A 12,326-nucleotide genomic window follows, 5' to 3' on the forward strand; every position below is an offset into this window, starting at 1 on the left:
TAATTACTCTAAATACATTACAATACCGTAACTAATATATTTTCACAAGTTGTTGAAAGTTAAATGAGTTATTATTTATTCTAATTTTAGTAATCAGGAAATCCAGGCAAGTATGTCTTTTTGTCAGCACACCCCTAATTCACACTTCAGGCTGACAGGACTGCAGGTAAAAATCCATTCACTTTTCAAAGTTTATGTGAATTCTTCCCCTCGGTGGAATAGTCTCAAGTGACATTTATTTACTAGGAAAAACGTAGAGCTATCTATCGGCAAAATGTGGCAGAACTAGTTACTAAGCTTCTGAATAGAATATTATTTATTCAGAAGTATATCTTGGAGTAATTTATTGATAAATGTTTACAGTCTAAAATTCCAATTTAGTTGCAAAACTGTATTTCACAAAAATATGCCATACAGTGCATCAGAAAACTGTATGTCATCTTAAAACATGTCTCTCCACATACACATGGCTTATTTTTCCCGGAAGAAGTAAATCCATTCTCTTCTCCATATATAGCGAATCAGTAAGAATAATACAGTTATAAGAGAACCTGACCAAAGGCCTGATGTGAGGTTTGTTTGTACAAACCAAGTTTCCCATTATGCAGCAAGTAGGACTATTTCACAATAAGTTTATGTGTACAATATTCTTGGACTCTGAACTCAGTGGCAGCTGGCTAAACAAGAAGTGTACTCTTTCTTAGTTATCTTACAAGCTGCTTTACTATTTTACTAAGTAGAGCCAGCATTCTGAGTGCCATAAATAAGTGTGATTTGTAAACTTCAGAGTAACAGTACTAAAATTTCTAACATAAAGCTTGTCCTTCTTCAGCCCAGATACACGGAAGAGGACTTAGGCCCTCCTCCAAATGATGTGACAGACTTTCATATCCCCCTATGGAAGGCCTCACCCTCCTTGGAGAGTGGGGAGGTGGTGTAATGGGGGGGGGGGGTCAGGAGTCACGGGAGGATGGGAGGAGAGGGAACTTAGATTGTTATGTAAAATAAGATTGTTTCTAAATTAAATAAAAAATAATAAAGCTTGTCCCTCTAGATAAATGATACCTAGACTATAGCTACTATGAATAAATGTAAGGAGGGAACGAGTAGACTTCCTTGTTATGAGCAGTTTCCCACCAGCCTGATCCGAGTGCAGCACCAGCCCCAGATAACACAGAGACACTGTATTAAATATAATGCTGTTGGCCTGTTACTAGCATTTCTTATTGGCTAACTCTGTCTAAAATATTAACAATCTAATTGTTTCCTACACCTCTCAGAATCCTCCTTGTGTCCTAGTTCCGTCTACCTTGCTTTCCTATATGCTAATACTGCCTAATGCTTATGATATACTTATGATATGGGAAAGAGCTAGAAAGCCACATCTACTTTCAGCATTTCTATTATAGTAGTACTATTTTTTGCAGAAGTAATTTGAAACTAATATAGTACAAAATAATAAAGTCAAACTAAACCATAATTTCTTCATTAGTGCCATATAGAAAATTCCTAGTTTTGAACTATAGAAGAAATTTAAGTACCACTGCCATATCTAAACTGACAGTTTAGAGCATGTTTTTGAATACAAGATAGGAAGCAATTTTTTTTTTTAAAGTGTGCTACAAGGTTAGGCCAGTAAGCTGATCTCAGAATGAGACCTCGTTCTCCAGCAATGCTAAGTCTGCCAAAGGCAGCTACTTCATTTTCAAACATTACTCCTGAAAATTCTTAGAATGATGACAAATAACTAGGTCTAGGCCCATTAGGCCACATGTGCTTTCAGATCTTACCTATAGAACAGCAGCATCTTTATTATAGATTCACCAGTCTATTCACAACCACTTCTTCTTGAAAGTAAATCTCTCTTATATGTGAGTAAAATCAAGTTTTTAATCAACAATTATCCCAACAGTCTGTTTAACCTAAGCCCCACAGTTTAGAAGCAAAGTCAAGAGTCGTCACATTAGGAAGTTGCCCCATATTTCTAGAACAAAAGCCTTCCCTCATTTCTCTTCACTAGAGAATGAAACTGATGCTATCCATGTAAATGACATCTACCTCTTTTCAAACCAAGACTTAAAATACCAAATTAATCCAGAAATTCTCCCTAACATTGTTCAATAGACATTAAGACAGGTTACACAGACCTGAAAAGACAGAACACCTATGTGTGAAAGAAGTTCAAACCCTAACTACAGAAAACATTAAGTTACTTACCTAATCTAAGGGATATCTCCCTGTCCCACTCCTGGTGCAAAATCAATTGAGTAACTTTAAATAGCCATGTTCCCCAGAGGATTCTGGAATAGGTATATAGCTTATTTCTCTCTATCCTCATGCCCTAACAGGGTACTAAGCAAATAAACAGTCAGAATTAACTATAAGAAAGCACAGCTACTTGCAATGAAGTATCACAACAAAAAGATGGATCTAACTATTGGCTTGTTGAGAGCTGCTACAGATGGGACTACCACAAGGCCAAGTTTTACAAGAGAGGCTTTCTCAGTAAGAAAACATTGCTGAATTTTCTAGCCTCTTGCACAGTTAAGTTTGGTCATAAGATTAAGTTCTTAAAAATACATGTAAATGGATGTACATGGAAGTCTTGACTTTTTTGGGGGAAAGGTTACACTAAGTAAATAGACTCTGATGGAAACAAGACTTCACATCTTATCCTTTCTGGAAAACTTGAACATGATGGAGTTCTGGTAGCTATCATGCATACTGAGGAGATTGTAACATGGTATAGCAGAAGATGAATTTCTGATTACACAGACTTTATATATTACTAGCCTTGAAATCCTTTGCCTCCAGAATCTTTTTACATAATGGAGATAAAAACCTTTACTTACACCACGATTTTTGAATTCTCCTGAAAGGCCTCTGAACCTATTTGGCATTGTCTGAAATTCCACACTATGCCTGATTCGACAAAAAGGATAATGAATCATTCTCTGCTGCCTCCAACATTAAGGTTTGTAAGCATATCAAATCAAGTGCATCAACCAAAATGTCAGGACAAATGGATTTGAGTCTAAGAATAACACTCTAAAATGCACTAGCATTTTCATAAGGGCTTCCAGCTATCTTAGCAACAGCAAGATTGGTTTCGAAGATTAACTGCATTGTGTAGCAAAAATACTTATTATTAAAGGGTTTTGTTGTTGTTGTTTTCTTTTTTTTCTTTTGCTAAAGCCACTGACCTTAGAGGCAGGAAACCCAGAGTTGATGTTTGTCTTATATAAGTTTAGAAAAATAATTTCACTATTCAAGGTCTCCATTCAACATTACAGAGAAGGAATTAATTTACATTCAAAAGACTTACAGGCCTAGAATTCTCTTCATATATTAGAAGGATAATATTAATTTAAACAAAAAAACCAAAAATGTACTTGTGCCATGTTCAAGAAAATTGCTTAATAAAAAAGCTACCATGACTTCTTCAGATACAACACAACATCATCTTGCAAATACCAATTTTGAAACAGGGTTTTGTCACCATGCCCTTGTGTCTGCCTGCCATTCTAGCTACTTAATAATGTACTTCTTTCTACTCTTACTTGTCTCTTTTAGATTCTAGCATATTATGTATCTTATTTTGTAGGTCATACTGTGAACCCTCAAATAGAGCCCATCTACTAATTTCTCATTTTTTTCCTACTTGATATTATTTACTGTAATTTTCAACTTAGAACTGTATGTAATACCTATTTACCCCACTAAGAATTACATTTCCATTTGCTTTTGTTTCTACAATTATATGTATGGATCAGATACAACAGCCAACACATGGACTTTGGTTCATAGGAATGTCTGTCTGGTGGAAACACAGATGAGTAAATGAAGCAGAGACCTTAAATGTGCACTCACCTCATTAAACACAGGATACATGACTGCATAGAGAGGCATAGAAACCATGGAAGTGGTCTCAGCTTCATTCTTCATCTCTTCCATTGTCATCCTCATTCAAAAACCAACTACAGTAGAAAAAGCAATGCTAAAATGCAGAGGAATCTTCATTCACTGCAGAATTTCTTCCCTTTTCTATGTATGTACGATAAAGAATGGTACACAAAAAATAACAGCAGTCTGGAGGAAGGGAAAGGAGAAAAGGTCATTTACATTAAAGGGAAACAACAAAATTCTAGAAACATTCTTTTAAAATTAGAGTTGCTGGCTATCACATCCAGAAGCTGATTTGTTAAATTCTCCATGTGAAAGCCACCCTAGTCAGCAAGATACTTTATACTTCTGAAGGGAGATGTCACAAGACCGGCAGAAGGAAAAACCTTACTCCTTACATACTTCTTTATAGACTTCAGATTCACAGAGACCTCTTGAAATGGAAGTAAAAAACAGCCTTTCTATCCCATGCACCCAAGGAACCTAACCATTGCTTGTTCACTGAACAAATGAATATTGACTACCTAAAGATACAGGATAGTTCTTAGTAGTAGTAGTTCTTAGTCATTAAACAGGTCTATACAAGACCTAAATTTCTTTTGAAGAACTCAATTGTCTGTCAGAGAATTAAGAGTACTGCTTCAATAGCTCTAACACCCTGTCAAATATGAGCACTTAGTGTTCTACTATAATCTTACCAGTGAAAGGGGATCAACATCTGCTAACAGCTGAGTCCTGGTTTTAGCAATTTTTAGAAATGGACAGGAAAAAAAAAAACAAAACAAAAACCCACACTTCCTTTTTCTGAGCTAAACTTTGCTCCCTGACTTTACAGAATATCACCAAAACCAATTCCTATACTTTATAATATAGAGCAAGGGAAAACTACTGACATAAAATACTCTGGTAGACTCATGGGGACTGCTCTGGCTGTTCTAAACAGCAAGAAGGAATAGAGAAGCAGAACTACACTCAGGGCAAACTTACCAGATTTAGTATGCCAATGCAAGATTTATAAACAGGAGCTAAGCAAGCACAAGTAGATAAATACCAATGATAGTCTTCCGTTCCTATGTTATATATGTATATATGTATGATTTTTTTTCTTATTTTATATATCAATCCTAGTTCTCACTCCCTCCCTATGTAACTTAATATGCTTCTAAGTGATCTACTTTTATGGGGGCACACACATCTAATCCCACTTTGGAGAGAAAGGAGGGTTTGCTACTTAGAGGTCCATCTGTGCTTCAAAGCTAATCTCTTAACAAAACAAAACAACCAACCAACAAAACAAACTTGGAGAAGTAATAATAGTGAAGATGAAAACTACAGAATTAAGGCAAAGTATGAACTAAACAGTAAGAATCTATGGCTCCAATTTAAAAGAAAAAAAATGTGAGAAACAGAATCCGGAGAGCAACTGAATTTGGTAATGGGAAGAAACACTTGTTATATATTTTACTGATTACCTACAGGCATGGCAGTAAATATATATCAGCTGATTAAAAAAATACAATCTTTACTCTTATTATTCTTAAGGTACTAATGTCACAAGAAAAAAAAAATAAAACAAAAAATTAACAAGTGTGAGCACCAAAAGCAAGACTGGTCTATATGTTGAAATGGGAAAAGATAACAAGACCAGCATTACAGTGAGAGTTTCACAAAGAAGGTGGCCAGGCATTTTAAAAGCTACAGAACATAGACAATGACTTTGACTATACTAATATCAGAAGAAAGGCTATGTTTTCAAATATTCCACTAAGAATGTACTGGCAATAGGCAGAGTAGAATCAGCTGATAGTTTTGACTTTACTCTTCAGAATATCATCTAAGACAGAGAGACTGACAGGTTCAGGGGTCAAGGTAGGTGACTAGAACCATTAAAAGTTCCTGCTAACATCTCTATATACAATAAGCCTATTCAAATCTTCTGCATACACTAACATTGAACTTCTTGATCTTGTATTTAGTAAGTAGTTTCTCCTCCAAAACTAAAACTATTTTCAGATCTTTAACAACCTTTTAATACTGTCACTGAAAAATGCTCCCCCAAACACTTTACAACAGAACTGTTTTTAGAATATGTATTACAAACTGGACCCATAAGTGGTTCCAATAGCATGAATTCACCATCAATGGTTCCAGTAAGACTTTTAAAATAACTGAACTATGCTGCCAGATTTAATTCAAGTTGAAATGTGCTTCCACATGCATCTTCATTTAAATGGTTTCATGGACAAAAGCTTGCTACATAAAAAAGCAAGGGCCCACTGAGCTGAGGTCTGTGGACCATTTTTGACAAGGTTCCTGCCTTGGACAGTTATGAAGTACAGCCATGTCTTGGGAGATGAGCAACACACAAAAAGGCACTTGTTTCTGGGTAAGAAATGGTTCTGCATGTGCAGATAACTGAAGATCCCAGATTCTAAATTCCAAACCTGGAAGTGATCTTATCTACCTTCTACCTGCACCAAAAAGTAAAAGCCCCCAAAGACTAATGTGTTGGTTCATTTCATTGTAACTGTAACAATTTGCCTGCATAAACAATCAAAAAGGCAAGATTTAATTGTCTAAGTTTTGGAGGTTTCAGTCCACCCTGAAGGTTCCAAAGAGTAGAAGATGTGGCTAACAGGAAGCAACAAGTCTCTCCTTTCTCCGTTGTGTCTGATTTGGTTCCCTTGTTTATGGGACCATGGTACCCACATAAGCAGATCTGGACAGATTTTCCCCTTAAAGTACTCTGGAAATGCTCACAAAATACAGTCAAGTATGCTTCACTAAGCTTTTAGGTGCTCCTTATTCCAATCAAGTTGGCAATCAAAACAGACTATCAAAATGTGCATATTGAGTTACGGATGGGCACAAGTACTTCCTAAAAATAACATAAAATCATAAAAACTTAGTTTTGTCAGTAAAGTACTAGTTGTTGCCACCATGGACCTGAGCTCAACCCCTACCACCTATATAAAAAAAGGCAGGCACTGGAGCAAAAGTGTATGTACTTGTAATTCAAAAGCAGGGAAAATGCAGACAGCCAGATTTCTGGGGTTCACTGTCTAGCATAGCCTATCCTAGCCAAATAGTAAGCAAGCCCCAAGTCCTCGTGAAAGACACTGTCTCAAACGGTAAGGTGGGCTGGACAGTGGTGGTGCTTGCTTTTAACCCCAGGACAGGGGAGGCAGAGGCAGATCTGTGAGTTCAGGACCAGCCTGGCCTACAGAGCGAGTTCTAGGGCAGCCAGAGCTACACAGTGAAACTGTCTCAAGGGGGGGAAAAAAAGCAAGGTGGACGCTTCTGAAGAACAACACTATAAGCTGACCTCATGCCTGCCTAAACAAACACACACACACACACACACACAAGAGCTGCAAATATTAAGAACTTTCACAAATGTAACTCTTAGTTTTTGTTTAGAAATAAATACTATGATGTAGGATTCCATTACAAAGGGAACCTTCTTATACATGTTCCTCTTATTTCCCTGAGTATTCAAAATAGTACCATTAAATTCTAATATAAGAAAAATCAGCTTGAAATATCTTCCTGAGTTTAAAACAACTGTCACTTGTTTAGAATGAATAGGCATAAAATAGAATGTTGGCCACTTCCACTTCCAAACTTAGTCTTCAAGGTTCCTGCTGTGCCTAACAACTCCAGTCTGCTCATGTAAAAAGTTACAGTATCCCAGAGTTTCCTGAAACAGACTCACTTTACTGCATCTGGGACATAAGAGATAATTCTAAAGCTACTACTAGTTACAATAGACAAAGGAATACAAGCAGAAATACTTGGAAACTGGACTGAATATGGTTCTTTGGCGAAAAGTAATCCCTAAGTAACCCACACTTTCACTATTTAGCAACAAAACAAAGGAACAAACAAACAAGAAATGCACCTTTTTCTAGCATGGTACACAGTCCATGTACTATGTCCCGATTCATGTGTATTCCTTTTCCACATAAGGACTTAAAAAATAACACAGAATGATGTTTGGATGAACAGACTAAGCATATATAAGTTCAGCCTTGTTAGTAACTTTTTAATTACCAAGCTTAGCAAAATAAAAACAAACACAAAACCTAACTGATCCTGTTAAATTCTACCCTTGGTCATATTTACAGGTTTTTACTTTCATTTTAGCTTTCCCAACTTCTTCCTATTACATTAAACTAAGATAATATAACATTAGGAATTACAAGCAAATCAAAATTTCAACAGGAATTCAGACAAAAGTAAAATAAAAGATTAAAAGTAAGATATTAACACACTCTAAATTCTTACTTGCATTATGTACACTAGAATGTTTTCTAGATTCTGAAGGCACAACAGTTATACCTTTTATTTATTTTAGGACATAGTCCGACTTCCTAGTCTTGGCTGGAGTTCATTATGTAAAACAGTCATGCTTCTAGCACACAAGAGATCTGACTGTTTATGCCTACCAAGTGCTGGGATCAAAACCATGTCCAGCAACACTTCATGCTTAACAAGATTCTCCAAGTACATGAATGCCCAATGCTGTGTAACTTTGCTTTTCATACAAACAAAACCAAAAAGGCCAACAAGCTTTTAGTGGAAGAGAAAATCTCAATCTATCTCTCCCTCTAAGGTAGTGGGAGTTATAAGCCATCACAACTATTTCAGAGTTTATTAGAACCACTCATTTCCAAGACTATGCATTCAGAATCCAGATATCTTTTCTTAACAGGTAACTCTGATAAGTCTCAGGAAGAGGGCAATCTCTGGGAATCACTGTTACAGAAAAAAAAAAAAAAAGTGGACAAACAGGAAAATCAGCTGCTAGGACCAGCCTCAGAAATAAAGGTAAAATTAAGTCAGATGAAGCATCTGGAAAGAGTATGTCATGTTTTATGAAGTTTCAGTTTATCACCTTCTTCCATCAGAAGCAGACAGGTGGTGAAACAGTATCCTCTTTGAGGTTTTTAGTATCCTAAAGTTGTTACATTTCTATTATGGTATGTAATATAGGTTCAGATAGTAAAACAACTCTCATCAGATCATAAAAATTAATTACAAGTTCTAGTAGGAGGTCCTCTCCAAGAGCTGTCTGCCTGAAAGTTTCAAATGGCTACTTTCTTGTTTTCCTTTCATAACTATCAAGAATCTTACAGATCAGGCTCCTAAAGAAATAAAGTTCCCCCAAGCTGCAGCCCCAGAGCTATACAGATCACACTACAATACAGCCATTTTACCAAGTAGGAATATCTAATTTGTCCTCATTATCTTTACACCTTTCAAGGTATGCCAAAAGATACAGATACTTCCAAGTAAGACCTAAATGTCCTAAAAGGTTTGGAAAGAGGAAGACTGAGGAATAATTTACAGGAAATTCTACTTAGATAAAAATGAGCTTCAAATCTTCAGAATACACTTAGGTTACCAAGCTGTTATGGAATGTTGCATTTAGGAACATAAGCAAATACCTTGCTAACAGCACGGACTATATAGCACTTAGACACTATATTGCTGTCATACATGTTTATGTATGTGCATACATGTTTTATAATATCAAATAGTCAGTTTGTATAGGAAGCTATAGGGGAAAAGTGAAATGAAGTCTGAAATGGGCTCAAATTGTTTTTGGTTAAATTATGTTCTGTATAAACAAATCATCTCACCTCTATCAATTAGATTCTTTCAGATAGATAATTAAGTCCTATACTTAAAAGAGAGGGAATGGAAAATGAGGTAGTTTATAAATCAAGTAACAGCTTTAAATCTTAAGTTACTAAGCACTATATTTTAGCTTTTAAATAATTTCCTTAGGAAAGTACATATACCATAATGATGTCTTACTGTAAAGTCCAGTCTGCTCAAATTTTGAAGAGCACTCCTTTGTTGAACCAAACTTTCCAGACATTTCTGAGCTGAAAAATGGACCTTACTCTAGCATGAGTGAGGCCCTTTTTCTTTCAAAATTGAGTATCTCAAATATGATGTTATAGTAAAAGAGAGCAAACACAGAGAATTGGTACCCAGAAATAGAGCTGTTGATGATGGCTATATGAGGCAATGTGGAGGAAGGAGTCTTTGGGATTGCTTTTCAAGGAGAGCTTGGAAAAGTTCAGAGGAACAGTAGAACAAATTGTCATATAAAGTAGAAGGATATAAATGTAATAATGTAAAGGGAAGGCTAATTATGTCAGATCAGAAAATATGGATGTATAAAGGAAGTCAGGCTGATGAGGGTCCCGATGGAAATAAAAGACTCTACTAGCAATTGTGCTAAAAGGTATGTTTGTCACACCATGGGGAGGGGGGCATTTTGTCCACTTTCTGGTACTTTGACGAAGACCAAGCTAAAATATGAATAGGCAAGCTTTTATGTAAGAGGAAATCTCACCACAGCAAAGTCAGAAAGTAATATAGATATTGCCAGCAGGCAAAGTTTATAATGACAATCATAAGCAGAAGAACAGAATAAAAATTTGAAAACTTCCTAGGTTGGCCAAAAAAAAAAAAAAGCATGCAGCCAGAGGATAAGGTAGCTAGGTTAGTAGGGATAAAAAGTACAAGTGGCAGTTTGCACCAGGAGAGTAGAATGATGTCTCAGGGAACCTCAGAAGTCTGCAAAAGCAAGGCAACCACCAAAGGTTGATAGGCCTAGAACAGCAAACATTTGTTTCAGACACCCAATCAGAATCCTGGGGAGAAGAACACCCTGCTAGGCCTTGCTCAGGGAATGATATCAGAGATAACATTTCATCAAAGTTCTGTGAGGCTGACACAGCTTCAGGTTGAAAGGAAGGTGAGAAAAATTAGATAACAGTGACTTGCAGGACGTAGTGAGTTAAAGAGTTTCCTTTAATTCTGCGACCTTAACTTGCCTTTGCTTGCCTCATCTTCATCCTACGTATACCAAACAGGATGACTATCTATTGCTGAATATCACAATGTCATACAGTTTATACATACCCATTTTCAAAACTTTTCTATCTCATTTGCCAAAGGGGGTTCAAAAGTTGCTTTGGCCATTAAAATTCACATCACATACAGGAAATTACTCTCAGTTTGGGGCCACAAAAAGAATATGGTCATCAAATGACCTTTACGGCTATAAAAAGCAATGGTACTAAAACTACTTTTATTTTCAGGGCTAAGAGATGGCTTAGTAGTTAAGAGCACTGGCAACTCTTCTGAAGGGCCCTGGGTTCAATTCCCAGTACTCTCACTGTGACTAACAGCTATCTGTAACAACACAAAGGATCCAACAATTTTTAGCCTTCTGTAGGCACTGCATACACATGCTACAAATATACACAAAGGGAAAACACCCATGCACATAAACATAAATAAAAAATCCACATTAAAAAAAAAAACCATTTTTAATTTCTTAGTGGACAAAGGTCAGCTTAATAAAGGAAGCTGTGTCCTAGAAAGCAGATTGGGTGGCACAGAAAAACCTAGATGAGATCAAAGACTGAGTGACAGCATATTAAAGGTAAATCTATTGAGTGATCCAAAGTAAAAAAACAGAATCTGAGATCAGTTGGTTGATAGGAAATGGGAATAAGGAAAATAGCAAATGGCATCTAACGTATCTGAGAATCACTGGTTTAAGGAATAATACAAATTTCTTACTGTGATTCTTTTTATTTCCTACTCCTCTGACTAAACAACAGAATTTAAATATGGATAAAATTATATATTTTGCCCTCTTGAACATGCACCTCTTTTGGCCATGAAGGTCTCGGTGTAGGGAGCTCATAAATTAAGTACCTAACTGAATAATGACTTGTGTTCAATTGACAAACATGGTGGCTTTCCTTTTGTTTTTGATTAGCATCACCAACACAACATTAAGAATTTTCTCTAAAGGGTCTTAGAAATTCAAGTAAACAGCTCACAGAGTATGCTTCTGTTCTCTAAACAAGCCTACCCCGACCATGTCTACTTGCTCTGTACTAATTGCTTTGTCTTAGAAGCCTACTCTTTCATCTAATAACTCCAAAATAGGTAACTTTTTCAACAATATGCAACAAAAACATTTTTTTATTTGTTTTTTACACCAGAACAAGGCACTCTAAATGATGATAGAATCTGTAGCACAAAGAAGTTGTCACGGGCTCTGTTGTTTAAACTAGGTGCTAATGAGGGCAAGGTTCTCTCTTGATGCCATTAAACTTTACTTTTTATTCCTAAATGATGCCTAAATACAAATTATCTCTACAGTACTCAGAGTACCTTCTGTAACCTTCATTTTGTAAAACTATCTGTAAGAACACCTACATTGAGGTAGGACCTCAAAGTCTCAATACTATGAAAATGTCAATTTTAACATGTATAAAGGCATCCCTCAAAGCATGTGTATTTCTGAATAAAAAGGTCACAGTATTATTCAAAATCTTTTGGAATTAAATTAAGAAAGCTTTGCAATAAAGTGCCAGAGAGCCACT

The 12,326-nt window shown here is 36.1% G+C and overlaps 1 protein-coding gene across 1 annotated transcript in view; it reads right to left on the reverse strand.

Annotated features, from left to right (window-relative positions):
* Positions 1 to 12,326, reverse strand: part of Pdcd10 (programmed cell death 10) — a 34,794-nt gene that overhangs the window by 16,651 nt on the left and 5,817 nt on the right. Inside the window, exon 2 of the mRNA XM_051198896.1 lies at positions 3,871 to 4,089. Within this exon, the coding sequence (XP_051054853.1) occupies positions 3,871 to 3,966 (96 nt within the window). The 5' untranslated portion in view covers positions 3,967 to 4,089. The remainder of the gene's footprint in view (positions 1 to 3,870; positions 4,090 to 12,326) is intronic.

The sequence above is a fragment of the Phodopus roborovskii genome, unplaced genomic scaffold, assembly GCF_943737965.1.
Source record: "Phodopus roborovskii unplaced genomic scaffold, PHOROB, whole genome shotgun sequence".
NCBI lineage: Eukaryota > Metazoa > Chordata > Mammalia > Rodentia > Cricetidae > Phodopus > Phodopus roborovskii.